General features: G+C 40.4%; 1 protein-coding gene across 1 annotated transcript in view; it reads right to left on the minus strand.

The window, feature by feature from the left end:
* LOC122792989 (armadillo repeat-containing protein 8) overlaps window positions 1–21,062 on the minus strand; it is a 1,754,692-nt gene that overhangs the window by 783,641 nt on the left and 949,989 nt on the right. Inside the window, exon 6 of the mRNA XM_044060608.1 lies at window positions 734–826. Within this exon, the coding sequence (XP_043916543.1) occupies window positions 734–826 (93 nt within the window). The remainder of the gene's footprint in view (window positions 1–733; window positions 827–21,062) is intronic.

The raw sequence follows: 21,062 nt of genomic DNA on the forward strand, positions 1-21,062 counted from the left end.
GTAAACCTGTACTTTTTATACAAGTCCTGCCCTCAGTGCAACCTTGGATTTACGATACCTTTGAATGTAATAAATAAGGTATACATCCATTACACAGGCCTGTCTTGGATTTCATAACATTTAAAGATGGCAATCAAGTTTGTTTTGTGCTTTTTGTATTACTTTTTTGTTTAAAAGCTAATAAAATGAAAACTACAACGAAAAAATAAGCTGAAAACCTGTCTGCTATAACTTGCTATACAGCAGTAAAGAATCAAGTACTTCAGCACAAATGTGTACCTAGATGAGGAACTATTAACTGCAACCTCCACCATTAAAACATATTTATCTGAAGTGGTGTATTGATTTCTGTGAGGGAGAGGCTTACTTACTTGCTATATTACTAGGCACAGTGGTGGAGCAGTTAGCTCTGCTGCTTAACACTGCCTGACTCTAATTCAATTCCAGGCTATGGCGCCTTCTGTATGGCCTATGCATGTAATCTGAGTGTCTTCATATGTCTTCTGCCGAGTCTCTGGCTACTTCCTACAGACACATGTCAACAGGTGAACTTGCAAGCCTCAAAATTCTTACACATCATTCAGTGGACTGACATCTTGTCTATGGCTTGTTTTCTAACTTGTACCCAATAATTGCCAGATATGCTCAGGCTCCCCTTCTCATTTCTCTCATCAAGTAAAAACAGGTATCAGAAGCTGAATGAATAACAATTTACACAAATTTATATACTTACCATTAAAGCCCAGATTCCATTAACTCGAAGGGCAGGATTTTCACTCTGGGTCAAACTGCACAGCAGTTCTACAGCTCCAGATTCAAGTATAGGCTGTTTCACAAACAAATAAAGGCACACTTAATACCATAACTGCAAAAAGAAAAATACAACCAACTCAGCTTATGATGTCACAGAAATGAAATATGTTTAACTCTGAAAGATGATCAACCATTTTATGCACAATTAAGATGTAACTTACAAAATGAGTGTGTGACTGAGAAAAAAAAAATCAAGCTATACAACTGATTCTAATACGCCTTCTAATAAAGAAGCAATTTTACTAAAACAGTCAGTGATGGTTCCACTAACAATTATGTTATAAAAATCATACTGAAGTAACTCAGCAACATAGTATGAGAAGTTCAAATGTCCTGTCTTCTGACAGAAATGTAAACATCCAGACAGATTAGCTGGTCAACAAATGGGTAGCTGACTAGAGAAAAAGAAAACACTGACAATGAACAAATAAATAGAAAAAGTGACCAGACAAGGTTTCCAGCAGTACAAGACTAGCTGTTTTTTTTTAAAAACTGTAATTACTTACTGCAAACCAGAATAGATTTAAAATCCACCATATTTTGCAAAAAAAAATATACTGTGTAAAATATGTTACGGTCGCAGTTATTCTCAGTAGGGGTAATACACAATTAATAACTGTGGGATGGGTAAGGTCAGTCTCTAGCCAAATGGAATAGGTTAATTCGAACACAAAAAAAGGTAAACTGGCTAGGCTTAAAATGATCCGCAAGGCAGCTAGCCTAGTACTTGCCTATGATCCTACAGAACCTCATTCTCAATATTTTCAACAAACGGAAAATTATTTTTTATTCCAATATGATGCAGTGAAAAGTTATGTACCTCCTTAAGCATGGCGCAGGAAAGAAAGCTCCTGTGATCCTTAGTCTCTTAAGTGAGATGGCAAGACACATGGGTCTGCGGTCTCACCTGCTCATGTTATAATGTCAAGTGAGGCTCTATAGTTCCCATCTCATCAGCCATAAAACGACAATGTGAAAAACTATGACACTGTTGAAAGGGATTGATAAAATGCATGTATAGGAAAACTTTAGGTCAAAATACTGAAAATTGTTTAGGTTACGAAATGGTAATGATTTCCCCCCTAAATTCAACAAATACTCATAGCTTTGTTGGTATCCAGTATTGCCTTCCAGATTTTCAGCAATCTGTTACTACTACTTCAGATCAAGGAAAAAAGTAATCAAAAGTATAATTCTTTCCTCTCATAACTTGTGTCTGAACAGAGGAACCAGGCAGGGGTGTCTTCTTTCCACTTTGTTATTATTTAGAACCGCTGGCAAAGAAAATAAGACACTCAGAAATTCAAGACTATAACTGGTAACGTAATCACGACAAGTTGGCTTCTTTTGCAGCCAATATTATTTTGAACCTGATGAAAACATAAAAGGCCATCTCGCTGTTGAGAACATTTTGAGATATTTTCAAGTATTTTCGGCATATGAAGATAAAACATAAGCTACACCTATAGACTAAATATACTCATATGAATTGGTTCAGCAATAGCCATATTTATGAGGACATAACTAAATGAAGTTAGGAATTTGGATTAAAAAAAGCTTTAGATATCGCAGCTTTGGATAGGCGTGATGAGACTAAACTAAAAATACAAAAACTGAGAAACAGGAAGATGTTGTTTATGGGTATGGCTATAGCAAGATACAAGCAGTGAAAATCCTCAGATGAATTGGTTCAGCAATACCCATATTTAATTTTATATATAGATATTTAGTTTTAAATATAGATCAGGCATAGTTTTATCAACCAGGGGAGAAGCTGTGAACAGAAATTAATAAATGTCTTAAGTACTTTATCTAGGTGGGGAAGAGGGCAAGAGTCAAATGGGATAAATTAATCCTTCGATAGAACAAGGTGGTTTGGGATTACATGAGTTGAATGGGGAATGCCAGAACTACACAGTTAAGGTCTCTACACGTAGCACAAGCAGGAAAGATATAATTCAAAGTGCAAGGGAATGAAGATAAAATTAAGGGAAATTCAAGAAGTAAGGAGACAGTGGGATTTTGGATGCAGATTATTAAGTAGAACAGCAACAGCCATACAGAATATTAAATTCATAAAGTAGCAGAAAATATTCTAAAAACTTAGGCAACATAGAAATGGAGAAAGGAGGTTTTGCACATAGGGATTACTGCAATTAGGGATGCAGATAATAGACAAGATGGGGCTGGGATATACTGGAGAAAACTGGTAAAGAGCCAAGGTAATGGGAGCAAATAACCAGAGAGGGAACGGTAATAGAATGGGAACTGTCTAAAAGACATTTAGACTATACGCTACAGACTGCCTTCCCTACCAAGGATAGATATCAGAGTAAAGGGAAAGCGAAAGGATTAGGGTAATCCTAAGTGAAAGACCTAATCTGATAAGAGCTTTTAGTTGACTCTAGAACAAGATTCTACTAATCTAGAACAAAGCTGTTGTTAAAAGAGAAAGAATTAATAAAGCAGATCAAATATCGCATGACAATGGTAAGAATCAATCAGAGAAGAAAATAAAAAAATTGGGAAGAGAGACTGGATAAACAATCCACAATGGAACAACATATGTATGGTTCCCAATTATGCAACATAGTGTAGAAGATTTGGGATTTTTTTACTTAAAAGTAATTGCATAGGTACTTTTATACTCAAGCAGACTACAAGTAATTTTCCTCAGGTGGATGGCAAATGTTAGAGGGGTGATGGGAAAGAAAGAGGTAACTGGCGGCATATGTTATGGGAGTGTAATAAGTTGGCAGACTTAAAAAAAATTCCGTAAAGAGTACGCTATCAGAAATACTGAGTGGGCAAATGGGTGTGACTAAGAAAATAATTATTCTGAGCTGCATCTGAATTGCCTAGACATAATAAGGTCTTGTTAAGTTTAATTTTGGTAGCTGCCAAAAAAGTAACTATTAGAAAATGGAAATCAAAGTTTAAACCAACTTTATTTGAAGTACTGAATATAGTAACAGAGACAAAAGAATTGGAACTGGGCTCTTTAGAAAATGACAGGAGCAAATTACACAGAAAAAGGGTAATCATGGGAATAATACATATACAATAATGTTTTGGAGGAGGAATGAAGTTTAAGGGAAGGCAGGAACTGAATGAGCTATGTAATGTTTGACAATGACTGTATAGAAAATTATGTATAATGTTTGCAAATGAAAATATGTCAATATGGTTTGTTTTTATTTAAATAAATATATCATTGCATATGTCATAATTGATAACTCAATAAAGATTTGTTTTTGTTTAAATAAGAAACAGACTGGAGTAATACTGATTCAACAACTTTTGTAAGGAATTATTCACAATGTATGTTCAGAACAACAGTTCCTTTAAGCTGTAAAAAAGCCTCCCACGGAAACAAACAGACAATCTTTGCGTTCCTGCGGAAATGACTATTAGTGCATTTCAAATTTTACCACCGATTATGTGCACTGATCGTGGAATTATAAGGGTTAAAATGCTGCTAGATAACTCTGACAAAAAATCTAAGCTCATGTACAAAACATTAATAACAGATTATATGGAAACAAAACAGTCACTATGTAAAACTAATTTGAATAATGCCTTCAGTGGAAAAACTGTGGAAGGAATGTGGCAAGTTTTGAAAGAGAAACTGTTTGAAAGCAAAAAAAAAAAAAAAAAAAAGAAAAGGAATACCACATCAGGATCTAAGTACACAACATCAGGAGGACATATTAACATAATCAAGCATCCTGCTATGGAAAGACAAAAATATAAGAAATGGAAGAGCTTGAATTATAACTTTGAAAACTGAAATACAAAACTGGGACAAAAGAATGAAATAGTGTGAGACAAGATCAAGAAAGTTTTGAAGAAAATTTGGAGGACTTCCAAGATGGCTGCGGACTGAGTAAAATCTTAATTCTAATTCTCCCAGTATGAAAACAGAAACTTTGCAGAGGAGGCCAGTGGATTCAATTTTCTGGGTAAATTTCAGTAATTGGCTAGTAAGTGCACTGTCTGGATGCCAGGAAAAAAAGAAATACAAAGGACCTGAGGAAAATTAGCTATAAAAAAGTGAGTAAAAACACTGACTGATAAAAGTACTGCAGCTGTTCAGCAAAAAGCAGTGCAAGCTCCAGACATGACTTCCAGTAACCTAGAGGAAAGTATAAGATAACTGCATACAGATCTGATGAAAATAAACAAAATACTGACAGAGTATATCAACATAAACAAAAAAGGCTAGAAAAAAAGGGAAGAATCTTTAAACAGATATTCAGATGAGTTGATAAAACTGCAAAAATCAGGGGATGAAATTAAGGAAATCTTGCTGAATATGAGACTGCTCAAGAAGAGATATTTCAAAAAATAATAGAATTAGAGGACAGAGCATGTAGGGAAAACCCAAGATTTTCTGCTGTACCAGAGAAGTTGGAAGGAACAGACTGTATTAATTTTATGAAAGCACAAATAAGCAACCGGACTGGTACTCTACAGCAATTGTTAATTGAAAGGGCACATCATGTGTATGCTCCAAATCTGGATATGAGAAAGCAACCTAGACCTTTAATAGTAAAGATGCAATCCTACCAGCAGAAGGAGTTGATTCTTACAAAACTGTGGAAGAAAAATGAAGTGCTAAAAGTGGGAGACAGCAGTGTGTTCCTGAAGAATGATTATTCATTGCACACCAGGCAAAAGAGGAGTACATTTATTCTATTATTCAAGGAATGTCGAGAATCAGGTGTGAGATTCAAATAGCTATACCCAGCTATATTTAAAATATTCTTCCCCAGAGGGACAAAATCATTCTTTCATGAAGCACATGCTAAGGAGAAAATAAAGTGTGTCTAACAAAAAGGGAGCTGTGAAACAAGAACTTCTTCTTCTGGTAATAAAGACCACAGACAGACTGTGCCAGTGAAACCTTTTCCAATGCTTCAACAGAAAAAGCTTGACAGAAGGAAAAAAGCACAAGGGTCGACTGGAAGAATTCAGAGTATGTCAGAAATGAAGCACAGACAGGATCTGAGAGACGGAGATGAACAGGAATAAAACCTGTAACATACAAATGGACAAATGTGGGATTACAAAGCAATAACTATATTTGTGAAACATGACAGAATAACATTTGGAAATATTGGACAATTTTTGACTTTGTTAAACTTATAGGGGAATTTAAAGCATATGCTCTACTTCAGGCCATTACAGATCAGAAAAATACTTAGAAGAGGGGAAAAAGAGGTAGAAAGTAAACTAACAAACAATTTTTTTCTTAATGGTAATATTTTTATAGTGCATAATTTTCTTTGCATACTATAAAGTAAAGTTTTCTCAGTTATTTTTAAGTGTAATGGGGATACTACTGTAAACAGGTGCTCCTGTTTTTTTTTCTTTTTCCCTTCTTATCTCTTTCTCCTTGTTCAGTTTTAAGAAATGTAGTACTACAAAGTACAAAAAAAGTCTGGTTAAAACAGCATGGCAAAAGAACAAGTAGTGTGCTTTCTCTTAATCTTGCATAAGGGAATGGCTGGATTAAGGCTGATCTACTAACAGTTTTTAAGAGAATGTGAGTAAATTAAAAAGAATACTGAATATTATAACACTTTTTTCAAGCAAATAAATGTATGCTTAGTAGCAATTTTGTATCTGGTCCTCCTGTCTCCAGGAGGCAATCTTATAGGTTCATAGGTTCATACTAGGCTATCTGCCCTAGGGCATTTATAAGCCTAGCCAGAGTGTGTTTGGCTATGCTCTTTTTCAAGGTTAGTATAGTGTGCCTCTGTCTAACAGTGACACAGAAGTGATACCCGGGGTAAACCTACGATCTCCCATCCACTCATCAAGATTCCAGAGTGAAGGGAGCCTCTGGGTTATGAATCTGTCCCTCCAACATGTCCGATTTATTTCAGTGCTGAGGTTCACGTCTCTCCAGCTCGTAGCTCGATGGGATTTGGATTTTCTGAGGTGCAGCATGTCCATTAATTCCGGGTTGGACATGGCTTTATACGTCAGGCACAGATCGCCTCTGAGCAGGCGGTATGCCACTGAATAGAGCTGGAGTTTCTTTAACCGGGCAGCATATGGCATCTGTTTGAGCCCTTTGATCCTCTTGGTGAGGTACTTTTGGGGTCTTTCCAGTTGCTGCAGGTGTCTGGTAAGGTACATCCCAAAAGGGGCATTGTACTCAATTATGGGCCTGATGAGGGATGAGTAAAGAGGCACACTGACCTCCCCTGATCTAGATGTGAATCCCTTCATGAATAGGTGGGCTATATAAAATGTTTTTCTAACCACTTTGGCCACGTGGTTGTCAAATGAGAGATTGCTATCAACTTGGGGCCCCAGGTCCCTAATTACTTCTTCTGTACTTAACGGATTACCACCTATGTGGTAATTTGTGGGCACTTTGTTTTTGCCAAAGGGGATGACTATACACTTTTTGGCGTTTAGCTTGAGGCCATGGCTCTGGCACCAGTTGTCTGTTTCTATGAGGCCCTTTTGGAGGATGCTTGTGTCGGCTGGAGAGTCAATTATGGCACCCAGTTTGCAGTCATCTGCGAACTTGGTCAGCCACAGTCCTTCCGTGTTGGCCTGTACCTCCGAGAAATATATACCGAACAAGAGAGGTCCCAGGACTGAGCCTTGTGGGACGCCACTTGTAACTGGTTTGGAGTCTGACATGGCTCCAGCAATTCTAATCATGTGGGTTCTGTCCTTGAGCCAGTTTGCAACCCATCTAGTGACATAGGGGTTTATATTTAAGCTGGTGAGCTTATCTATAATGCCTGAGTGGGGTACTGTAGCGAAGGCTTTTGCGAGGTCCAGGTAGGCTGTGTGGACCACCTTCCCCTCGTCAATGGCCTTGGTGACTGTTTCAAAGAAATCGACCAGGTTTAAGAGGCAGGATCTGCCCTTAAAGTCGAACTGGGTAGGATCCAGTGTCTGTAGGTCCCCAATATCTTTATTTATGAGGTCCATGATGATCCTTTCCATAGCTTTGCAGACCAAGCTAGTCAGACTTATGGGGCAATAGTTTCCAGGATCCGTTGAAGCACCACCTTTGTGGAGAGGGACCACTGCTGCTGTACGACACTCTTTGGGTACATGTCCTGTAGTAAGGCTGAGATTGAACAGTAGTTTTATGTTTGGGTTTAGCTCTTCTTGGAGTTCATGTAGGACGCAGCCCGGGACACCGTCTGGTCCCATTGATGCTGTGTTTTTTGCTTTGGAGAGGGCGGCTCTTACCTGAGCATCTGAGATGTCAGGGGGGCAGCACTCTGCTGGGATAGATATTTGCCCTTTTGGTGGGGAGGGGGGGGGAGAAGTTTGCGCTGAACCTGTCAGCTAGGATGTTGGCAATGTCTGTGAGTTCAGTATATTTTTTTGTCATTTTGGACTAATTCTGAGCATATCTGGGAATTCCCACCCAGGTTCCTAACATAACTAAAGAAAGCCTTGTGATTATCCTTAGTGTCCTGTGCAATTGTTCTCTCGAAGCTGGCCTTAAGACGATTTTATGAGTGCCCGTAGTTTTTTGCTAATACTGATCAAAGATGCCTTCCCTTTTTGGGATTTTGCTCTATCATGTAGTAGCTTCCTCCTTCTATTGTATAGTTTGTTTATGGCTGGGGTCCACCAGACAGGACTTCTGCCTTTGGAGGATAGGGTATTGGTTTTATTTGGGATTGCATGATCCATGCATTCCTGAAGGTGTTGATAGAATGCGTTTATAAAGGATTCTGCGGTCGGGCCGTATTTTCCACAGGCCCGGGGGCTTTGAAGGATTCCACCTCGGTTTTGAGGAGTGTGAAATTTGCTTTAGAGAAGTTTTTCACTGTGGTTTTCTAGGCAGGGGGTGGGGTCGGAATGTGAATATCCAGTGAGATTAATTTATGGTCTGATCTTACCAGTGAGGGATACACTTCTGGTCTGGAGCATAGAGTCCCCATGCTGGTGATGATCAGGTCCAGTATGTGTTCCCCTCTTGTGGGAGGGGTAACAAGTTGTTCCATAGCATTTGAGTTTATAAATTCTAGGCACCTTTGGGCTAGGGTGTTGGAGCTAGAGTAATGCTCCCAGTCTATGTTTGGGTAGTTGAAGTCGCCCAATATAATGGTGTTTGGAGAGACCTTCATATTTTCCAGTGTTCTCAGGAAGGCCGAGTGGGGTTCCTGGGTTTGGGAGGGTGGTCTATAGCAGGCTATAAACTGGAAGGCAGTTTTACCCACTGTTAGTTGCACATGGATAGTCTCTGATGCTTCGTGCTGTGCCACCAACCTGGAGGTGTGGGTATCTTTGACAAATATTGATACTCCCCCTCCTTTTGTGGTCCGGTCCAAGTTTTTGGGCGAAAAGCATGGTATGAGGTATAACCTGGTAGTGCTGGGGTGCTCTCGGGAGCCTTGAACCAGGTTTCTGTTACTGCACAGATATCGATGTTCTCCATGCTAAGGAGAGTTTCAAGTGCAACTTGAGGTTTAGACTTCTGGCGTTGAGTAGCATTACTCTTAGTTTCTTATCCCTTGTGATACCTATGGAGGTGGGTTTGTCTTTTGAGCCTTGCCTAAAAAAGGCACTATGGGGGTAGCAAGAGCCTTTGCCAATATCCGAAAGCCCAGGGGTGACAGGTGCAAGCCGTCCCTAGAGAAGCATCGCAGCTTGTTGAGCATGTCATCCCAGGCTGACAGGCATTGGATCCCCTCTGAATGACACCAATACTTAAGCCAATTGTTGAAATTGATCATCTTTGTCTTCATATTGTGGCATCATTCTTGGTGAGGGTAAGATGCTACTCAAGGTCAGGGTCATACCGGCCTGGGCTACATGCTCAGAGAGCTCCTCTATGTCTCTTTTCATGTAGTCCAGGGAGGTACGTCTCAGGTCATTCACACCAGCATGGACAATGACGGAGTCATATTTGTACTTGCCTTGGAGTGACCTGAGTGCTTGTGTTATGTGGCGGATCCTAGCACCCGACAGGCAGCTCACCGTGACCTTCTCCTTGTTCAGCCTGGTGAGCGGGATGTCAGTGTGCCTGACGATAGAGTCACCTATTACAAGTGTATCAGGTGTGTTGTTTAGCCTTCAGGGCTGTGACTGTTCGGCACACTGGCTTTGTGAACTATGTGTTGCACGTGTTTTGTTTTGGGGTAGCGGTTGCTTGGGTGTCTGCTTTGGAGGTCTCTGCTGCTTAGGCAGATTTTTATTTAGAGCCTCCGAGTATGTTTTTGTGTGTTTATGTGTTTGGTTTGCTGTCGTGGTAGGTCTATGTGAGACTGGAATTGTAGTGAGTGTGGTTTCCTCCTCCTCCTGACTGGTTACGCCAGTACTGAGTTGAGAGAGCTTAGCCTCCAGTTTGGCTATATGGTTGCATCTCTCACATGTGTTGGAATTTGTTGGGAGGAGGAGAGGGTTGTCTGTGTACATGAGGCAGTTGTAACATTGCCTCAAGATTCCCAGATTCACCAGCTGGACCGGAGAGGAGATTGACAACTGACCTTTGGACATGCTAAAATAGTATTGGGAATTCCTTTATAATTGAAAAAAGGGCCAATGGGGAACAAGGTACTCAAGGGAGTTTGTGAGGGTGTAGTGCTTTTAATTTTTTAGTGCTGACTTATATAATTGCTTTAGTGAGCAAGTGCCAGGTAACTTAAATGCAATGTGTTACAGGTAACTTAAATGCAAAAACGACAAACAGTAACTTTCTTTCAAGTGAAACAAGGAAATAAGTACAGTAAGCAATGCAGATATCACTAAAGATCCACAGAAGCGCTGAAAAGCCGCGTTTTAGGTGGAATTAGCGTTTCAGGGAAATAACAAGCATACAAACAAAGCTAGATTCAGCAAGCCTGGATCTAGTCTATGCTACAGCAAACAAGGTGTACCAATTTCAGTAAGAAACAGTTCAAATATGCAGGCACTATAAGCCTTAACCAGAAATTCCCAACTCAGAAGGGCAGAGTCCAGCCTCTCCTCCCACAAGAGTGCAGACCACGAACCTTCTTAATGTAAAATAACTGGCCTGAAGCCCAAGTGCTTACACCAGAACTAATACACTTTTAGAATAACAGACACTGAGTCCTCAGTCAGCAGTTCCCAACTTAGAAGAATGTAAGCTACCTGTCCTGCCACCACAGTGCAGGCCACAATTAAGGAATTCCCAATAAATTAAGGAATTCCCAATATTATTCTAGCATGTCCAAAGGTCAGTTGTCAATCATCTCTCCGGTCCAGCTGGTGAATCTGGGAATCTTGAGGCAATGTTATAACTGCCTCATGTACACAGACAACCCTCTCCTCCTCCCACATAACACAAATACTTGCGAGAGATGCAGCTATTTAGCCAAACTGGAGGCTGAGCTCTCTCAACTCAGGACTGGCAAGACCAGACAGGAGGAGAAGGCAACTACACACACCACAAAACCAGCCTCACATAATGCAACCACTCCACTGAATCAAACACATAAACACACAAAGACATACTCGGAGGCTCTGAGTAAAAATTTACCTAAACAGCAGAGGCCTCCAAAGCAGACACCCAAACAACTGCTACCTCAAGACACCCCACAAGCAACACATAAACCACAAAAGCAGTGTGCAAAGCAGTCACAGCCCTTAAGGCCAAATACAACACCAAACATACTTATCATAGGTGACTCCATAGTCAGACACACTGACGTCCCACTCACCAGGCTGAACAAGGAGAGGGTCACAGTAAGCTGCCTATCGGGCGCTAGAATCCGCCACATAACACAAGCACTCGGGTCACTCCACGGCAAGTACAAATATGACACAGTCATTGTCCATGCTGGTGTGAACGACCTGAGACGCACCTCCCTGGACTACATGAAAAGAGACATAGAGGAGCTCTCTGATTATGTAGCCCAGGCAGGTATGACCCTAACCCTGAGCAGTATCCTTCCTTCACCAAGAATGATGCCACAATATAGAGACAAGATGATCAGCTTTAACAATTGGCTTAATGTCTGGTGTCATTCAAAGGGGATCCAGTGTCTGTCTGCCTGGGATGACATGCTTGACAAGCCACGCTGCCAAGGGACGGCTTGCACCTGTCACCCTGGGATTCCGGTTATTGGCTAAGGCTCTTGCCACCCCATAGTGCCTTTTTAGGCAAGGCTCAAATTCTAAACCTACCACCCTAGAAAACAAAATGGAAAGAAACTGAGGGTAATGCTGCTCAATGCCAGAAGTCTAAATCTCAAAATGCACGACTCGAGGCCCTTCTCAGTATGGAGAACATCGATGTCTGTGCTGTAACTGAAACCTGGTTCAAGGCTCCTGAGAGCACCCGGCACTATTAGGTTTTACCTCATATCATGCGTCCGCCCCAAAACCCAGACCACACCACAAAAGGAGGGGTGTATCCATATTCATAAAGGATACCCACACCTCCAGGTTGGTGGCAACGCATAAGCTCGGAAACCATCCAGGTGCAACTAACCATAGGCAAAACTGCTCTGCAAATTGTAGCATGCTACAGGCCACCCTCTCAAACTCAGGAACCCCACACAGCCTTCCTGAAGACACTGGAGGGTATAAATGTATCTCCAAACACCATCATATTGGGTGACTTCAACTACCCGAATATAGACTGGGAACATTACTCAAGCTCTAACTTTCTAGCCCAACGGTTCCTGGAGTTCATAAATTCAAATGCCATGGAACAGCTAGTCACTGTTCCCACGAGAGGAGAAAATATACTAGATCTCATTGTCACAAACATGGGGACAAAATGCTCCACACGGAAGTATATCCCTCATTGGTGAGATCTGATCATAAACTAATCTCACTGGAAATCCACATCCCGCCCCACCCCAAACAAAAAGACCATAGTGAAGAACTTCTCTAAAGCAAACTTCACACTACTCAAGACTGGTGTGGTATCCTTCAAGGCCCCTGAGCCAGTGGAAACCACAACCCAAGCTGGAAGCCCTTACAAATGCCTTCTATGAACACCTCCAGGACTGCATGGATCAGGCAATCCCAAATAAAACCAAGACTCTTTCCACAAAGGGCAAACGTCCAGTCTGGTGGACCACAGCCATTAACAAACTTTACAATAAGAGGAGAAAGCTATTACATGATAGAACAAAATCCATAAAAGGGAAGTCACCCCTGATCATTATTAGTAAAAAATACGAGCACTCATAAAATCAACTAAGGCCAATTTTGAGAGAAAAATTGCCATGGATTCAAAGGACAATCATAAGGCCTTTTTCAGCTATGTTAGGAACCTGGGTGGAAACTCCCAGATATGCTCAGAATTAGTCCAAAATGATACAAAAATCACTGAACCCACAGACATTGCCAACATACTGGCAGACAGGTTCAGTGCAAACTTCACCCCTCTCCCCTAAAGGAGAGATAACTATCCCAGCCGAGTGTAGCCTCCCGGACATCTCAAATGCGCAGGTGAAAGCTGCTCTCTCTAAAGCTAAAAACACAGCATCAATGGGACCGGATGGTGTCCCCGGCTGTGTGCTACACGAGCTAAATGAGGAATTAAACCCGCACATAAGGCAGCTGTTTAATCTCAGCCTTACCACAGGATACGTGCCCAAGGAGTGGCGATGGCAACTGTTGTCCCACTCCACAAAGGCGGCGCCTCACGGACCCTGGTAATTACCGCCCCATAAGCTTAACAAGTCTAGTCTGCAAAGCTATGGAGAGGATCATAATGGAGCTCATAAACAAAGATATAGGGACTTGCAGACATTGGACCCGACCCAGTTTGGCTTTGTCAAGCGAAGATCATGCCTTTTGAACTTCGTCGACTTCTTCGAAACAGTCACCAACCCCATTGATGAGGGAAACGCAGTCCATACAGCCTACCTTCACCTTGCAAGGCTTTCGACACAATACCCCACTCGGGTATTGTAGAAAAACTTACCAGCGTAAATGTAAACCCATATGTCACAAGATGGGTTGCAAACTGGCTTAAGGACAGAACCCACAGGGTTAGAGTTGCTGGCGCTGTGTCAGACTCCAAGCCGGTCACAAGTGGTGTCCCACAGGGCTGGGTCCTTGGCCCCGTATTGTTTGGCATCTACTTCTCAGAATAACAGGCCAACATAGGAGGACTTTGGCTGACAAAGTTTGCAGACGACTGCAAACTGGGCCATAGTGGAAAGTGCATCAGACATGGATATCCTTCAGAAGGGACTCGCGGAAACAGATAGCTGGTGCCAGAGCCATGGCCTGAAGCTAAACGCCAAAAATGTATAGTCATACCCTTCGGGAAAAACAAGGTAACCCCAAGCTACCATATAGGTGGCAATCCACTAAGCACAGAAGAGGTTATCAGGGACCTGGGGACCCAGGTTGACAGTGGCCTTTCTTTGACACTCACATTGCTAAAGTGGTTAGAAAGACCTTCTACATTGCCCACCTGATCATGAAGGGATTCACATCCAGATCTAGTGAGGTCATTGTTCCCTTGTACTCTTCACTTATCAGACCAATGATCGAGTACAACGCCCCATTCGGGATGTATCTCACCCGACATCTGCAGCAATTGGAGAGACCCCAAAAGTTCCTCACCAAAAGGATAAAGGGACTCCAAAATCTGTCATATGCTGCCAGATTGAAGAAACTCCAGCTCTATTCAGTCGCATACCGTCTGCTCAGAGGTGACATGTGCCTGACATACAAGGCCATGTCCAACCCGGAATTAATGGACATGCTCCACCTCAAAAATCCAAATCCACCAAAACCACTAGAGCAAGCGACTTAAACCTTAGCACGGATATAAATAGGACGTGCTGGAGGGATAGATTTATCACTCAGAGACTCCCTATGCTGTGGAATAAAATCCCGGTCCATGTGAGGCAGAGCACCTCGCTGACTCTGTTCAAGAGAAATCTAGACCTGTGGATGGGAGATCGTAGGTTTACCCCAGGAATCATCTCTGTGTCACTGCTGGACAGAGGCACAACAAACTAATGGGCACAGTATTTTTTCATATAAGGGGTGGCGTAAGCCACAAAAATTTGGGCTAGGCTTATAAATGCCTTAGGGCAGATAGCCTAGTATAAACCTATGAACCTATGAACAAACCTTCCTAATGTAAAACAACTGGTCTGAAGCCCAAGTGCTTAATCCAAAAGACTTAGAATGATAGCTACACTTTAATCAAGTTACTACCAAGCAGTAATAAATACAGTTGAATACTTTAAAGAATGCCTGGATTAGTGCTCAAGTTATACAAACAAAGCTAGATTCAGCAGGCCTGGATCTAGTCTATGCTACAGCAAACAAGGTGTACTAATTTCAGTAAGAAGCAGTTCAAATATGCAGGCACTATAAGCCTTTAACCAGAAATTCCCAGCTCAGAAGGGCAGAGTCCAGCCTCTCCTCCCACAAGAGTGCAGACCATGAACCCTCTCTTAATGTAAAATAACTGTCCTGAAGCCCAAGTGCTTAAACCAGAATTAATACACTTTTAGAATAACAGACACTGAGCCCTCAATCAGCAGTTCCCAACTTAGAAGGATGTAAGCTACCTGTTATGCCACTACAGTGCAGACCACAAACCTTCTTAATGTAAAACAACTGGTCTGAAGCCCAAGTGCTTAAACTAAAAGGCTTAGAATGAGTTACACCAAGCAGTAATAAATACAATTGAGTACTTTTAAGATGACGCAAAAGCAAAATAAAGTAGGAAGAAACACAAATACAGTAAAAGCAGATATTTTTTTTTTTTGTGTGAGCAAATGAGATGGGCCCAGGAGTTACAGGTCAGAAACAAGTGCAAATGCAGGCCTTCAAATCAGAAAGTTGAGAGAGATGGAAGACCGCCCAAACGGCCAATAACTACAAATTCTGGGCCAGAACCACTCCTTATGTAGTAGACAGGTTAGCTAATGCTTACCACTCCCACTGATAGGCTAGAAGGCTTCCCTCCAACACAGAAAGGCTTGGGGGGCTCAGAAGCTTACAAACAGTCCTGGATACAGCAAATCTGTATCTGGAACACTAATTACAGGAAAGGTAGGAAACAGGCTTACAATTTTTTTTTCAGAAAAGTAGCAAAAACAGTAGTAAAAACAATTCACATGCACTGCAAGCTGGCACACTTGAGTATGTAGCAATATTAGTCCACACACAGTTTGAAAAAATGTAATTAAATTAAAAAGGACTAAAAGCAAGTGCAGAAAGGGTTTATTAGGTAGAATGCAGTAAAGAGATGGGACTGGGGGAGTGTCCTAGATCAAATCTACAGTGGGGCGGGTACTGTAAAAGCCACCAAATTTAAACTACAACCAAGAACAGGGAGGGGGGTGGGGAAGACAGTTTCAACAGAGATGTGAGGAATCACAGTGCAAATTATAAAACAAAAAATATATTCTGATCTCTGTATATTTGCAGAACAGTAAGACAACAGATATCTAAGCAACAATTTAGCTCTACAATACAGAATAATACAGAAAAATATACTCAGCTCTATATATTTGCAGATAGTCTTGTAAGGCTTTCTCTCAGCACACAGGTTCCAATTTAAATGCAGGCTATTAACAGGTCAAATTAAGGGAACCTTGAGTTAAGCAACACACAAGCTGTAAAACCAGTTATATCAGCTGAAGTCAAGGCAGAAAATGAGAGGGGTGGGGAAGACAGTTTCAACAGAGATGTGAGGAATCACAGTGCAAATTATAAAACCAAAAAAATATATACTGATCTCTGTATATTTGCAGAACAGTAAGACAACAGATATCTAAGCAACAATTTAGCTCTATAATACAGAAAAATATACTCAGCTCTATATATTTGCAGATAGTCTTGTAAGGCTGTCTCTCAGCACACAGGTTCCAATTTATAAAGAGAAATGGCTAGCAGATAATGTTTTCTGAAAGCATTCACGTGTTTACTCAGCTGGGAAAGCTATAAAGATAAGACGTAACCAGACAGCACTTAGTTGGAAGCATAGGGTGCCATCCATGTGTCTGTAGCATGGATAACCTTTCTTTTAGGTTAATTCAAGTCTCTTGAGTGTGTCTGTCCATTTGGAACATCTGTTCCTATTGGAAAGGTAAAACTTCAATTTCTGAAGTAGTACATAATTCTGTCTGTTATTATTAAGTTAATATGTTTGGGGGGGTATTAGGACGTGTTTGTTTTTCTGTTCGAGGGCTTTAAATAAAACAAAAAGTTCTGTAAGATGTGACATAGGGTCAAATGGATATGACAAGAAACATCTGTAAAAAAATCAACCTGCCAAACAGTGTATGCATGTAAAACAAAACCTGGAACTAGACATTTAACAAAAAAGCTGTTATACATAAAAAGGTGGAAATACTAACTTTTTAATACAAAGTTACTTTCAGTAATGTCTTTAAATGTCAACAATCTCACAGATAAATACAAAAAAGAAACAGTAGTGAACTATATTAAAAATGTACAGTGCAAATAGTTATGCTACAGGAGACACACTTGAAAAGAACTGAACATATGAATTTGATAAAGGTTTTCACGGTGGTCATTCAGTGGAATACATGGGACAAAAGAAAAGAGGAGTACTTATATTAATTGTAAGAGGAGCTCCAATAGTGACAGAAGATAAAGATAATGGTAGATTTGTGGTACTAAGGGGCTACTGGCAAGGGACGAGGACTACACTGGCATGTATTTATATTCTACCCAAAACTGCTATAATGGAGCTTAAGAAAATTCTGGGTGAAATAATCAGCTTTCAGCAAGAAATATTGCTTATAAGTTGGGTCTGGAATTTGATTTGCAACAGTGAGGAAGTGTCTGGGGGCCTAGAAGGGAAAATATAACAAAGGAGGATAGATTTTTGAAGAAATATATGATAATATTTATCCTGGAAGATATGACTTCAGTATCAGGAATTCGGAGTAAATTTACATATTAATCTCCAAGATGCAAAAACTGAGCTAGGCTCGACTGAGATTACATTTCATAGGAACATGCGCATTTAATTGAAGGTCTTGATATGCACCCGATAACTATTTCAGATCACGCATCAATAAGACATGAAAACACAGGGCAATGACATAAAATGAGACACTGGCTCTTTCCCACCTATCTGTTGAAAAGAGAAGAATTTAAGGAATGGGAAGTATAAATTATTCAGGAGATATTACAGAAGACAGAAATTTCTTCTGAAACTATAGCTAGGGAGTGGGATAAATTTTAAGTGGAATTTAAAAAGATGATGGAAACAAAAAGGGAGATATAGTTAAGAATTATTTAGAGGAACTGGCAAATGTTAAAGCATTGCAAACTAGGGAGGATCTCGCAGAACAAAAAGAACAGCAGCTGCAGAATGCTGAACAGAAAATAAGGGATTACTTCAATAATATGTGAGAGTTTAGAAAGACTGCTGTTAAGCAATTATTTTTTGATAACTCTAGAGCACAAAAACTTTTAGTACAAAGACTCAGGCAACAGAAAGTAGAAAGGGTTGTCAACAAGCTTTAGGGAGCCTATAACAAGGAAGATTAACAAGAAATCCTGTAGAAGTATTAGAAATATTTCATAAATTCTATGAAAGGTTGTATAAAGAAGAGAAACATGGAATTCAAGAAAAGGTACAAACGAAAATGTTTATGGAAGAATTAAATATGCCAAGATTAGACAAAGATGACGCTCAATTACTAACAGGACAGGAAGAGATGAGACAAAAATAGTGACGTATTACCAATTTACATGAAAGTCCACAGGAATAAACACTATTTCTGTAGAAGTCTGGCAGCTAGGAGGGAAAAAATTATAAAGATCTGGAAGTTTTTTTTAACAGGAGGAAACGTACCAACATCCTGGAAAAAAAAGGGATGGTAGCTGTAATACTTAAAGAGGGTAAGGATGCATCAGAATTAACTTCATCTAGGCCCATTTTCAATACTAAACCATGACTATAAAGTATTTAAGTCTATAATGGCTAAAAGAATGGCAAAAAGTAAAGCCAAAATTGATAGATATGTATCAATGTGGTTTTGTGGAAAGGAGGTCAAACATTCAGTATTAACAGAACATTGATGATCCAGAGGGAAGCAGAATGCAAGAAAATACCACTGCTGTTGGTGGGTCTTGATCCAGAGAAAGCATACAACAGAGTAAGCAGGGACTTTACGAGCAGGGAAATGGAAGCATTTTCATTCCCTGATAAAATTATAAAGTTGTTTAGGAGGATTATGAGGGATCGGAGGTGAAAATTAAAGTGAGTGGAATTCCCTCTGATAATGTCTGCTTGAGCAGAGGAACAAGGTTGGGGTTTCCTCTTTCCCCTTTGTTATTTGCATTACATTTAGAACCACTAGCAACAATAATAAGGAACTCAGAAATTCATTTTTTTACCAATCCAGAGGTTCTATTCAAACCTTCAGGCTTCTCCAAGAGTGTAGAATAAATACCCCCAGCTCTTTTTGATTTTACCTTTTCAGCTATGTCATTGACAAAGTTAAAGGGGTAACCTCTTTTCTACAACATACCCATTAGGACATCACATTCTTTAATAAAATCGTCCTGGTCAGACATCATTCTGGCCAATCTCACATATTGAGCCTTGACAAGGGTTTTTTCTGATGCAGAGGGTGGCAACTCTCAAAATGCAACAAAGAGTTAGAATAGGTAGGTTTTCTATAAATGTGCGAAGTAAACCTACCCTTAAAGTGATCTTTCTTAATAGTAACATCCAGATAATTCAAGGTGTCAAGGTCCTTGGTCATGGTAAATTTCAAAAAGTTGGTGGTGGTGTTGTTATTCAGGTCATCTTCGCTCCCATGCCAAAATAAGACCATATCCTCCAGGTACCGTCCATATAGTACCCACGTCCTTGAATTCAGAGTTCATTACGCAGAGGTCTTCCCACTGTGCTAATACAATGTTAGCAAATGACGGTGTGCAACATGTGCCCATTGCCACCCCCTGCACCTGCTTGAATAAATGCCCCTCAAAAGTGATAAAATTGTTGTCCAGAACCATTTCCATGCAGGACCTGATAGTAAGAATAGTGTCATGGTTCAATGTACTGTTTAAGCATAGAGTGTCACAGAACCATTCTAGTCCAACATCATGGGGTATTACTGAGAAGAGGTCACAGATGTCAATGGTGACCAAGATCAAGTCCTAGTGGTACATACTGTTCTTGACTTTAGACAGAAAGTCCCAGGAGTCCTCGATCACCAGGTCTCTGTTATCGAGGGTGTGCTTAACAGTGTTGTCAATATATTTAGTCAAACTGATAGTTTTAGAAGCTTTGGCATCGACAATCGGTCGTAAGGGGGGGGGGGGTCAGAGATACTCTTGTGTATTTTAGGGATTCCAAAAATGGTAGGACTCCTAGGATGCTTAGTTTCCATGAATCTAGAAGTTTCTACAGTAATTTGCTCATTGAGTAAAAGTTGTTCAATGTTTAAATCTATACGCCTGTAGGATATATTCAACTCGTTTTTGGAAACCTCTGTGTATGTGTCACTATACAATAAGTCATTTTAATATTGTAATCACACACATCCATGACAATACCTCCCCCCTTATCCGGTTTCATAATCCTGATTTCATCATTCTCCAAAATATCAAGGAGCAATGTAATTTCTTGCCTAGTTAAATTATTGGCCCCATTATTGTCAAGAAGGTTTTTGTTATTGTTTTTGGCAATCACTTTTCTGAATTCATTTTCACAAAGGATCTCATACATTTGTACTGTTGGGTGCATAGGGGGAATTAAAGCACTTGGTCTATTTAATCGGCCTAGATTTCCCTGCAACATGCATTGTCCAGCCCCCTCTTGTGAAAAAAGAGTTCCAAATTCAACTTCCTAGTGAATAATTTAAACTCCAAAATAGTACTGACAATGTCACTACCAGTTGTTGGCACAAAGTTGAGCCCTTTTGAGAATACCTGGAAAATGTAATCAAAAACAACTGCTAAACTATCTCTTGCAGGAAGAACTCCCATCCCTCCACAACATGTCTTACATCCTTCCCACAGTACCAATACTGCACTTCTAACCTATACAGATACTGTCACTATAAAGCTAGACATAATGCAAACTTGTCTCCTCCTTAATTCTGGACTTGCTAAAGCATTTGACAGTCTGTTACAGCAAAATTATACTTCAAATGTCCTCACTAGGTCTCTCTCAGCCCATGCACCCTTTTACGGTTCAAAAGCTACCCTTCCAACAAGTATCAATCAGTAAAATGGCACTCCACACTCTCACCTTACCGCCCAGTCACCACCGGTGTACCACAAAGCTCTATCCTTGGTGGTCTCCTCTTTAG

The sequence above is a fragment of the Protopterus annectens genome, chromosome 2.part0, assembly GCF_019279795.1.
Source record: "Protopterus annectens isolate FY-2018-M chromosome 2.part0, PAN1.0, whole genome shotgun sequence".
NCBI lineage: Eukaryota > Metazoa > Chordata > Ceratodontiformes > Protopteridae > Protopterus > Protopterus annectens.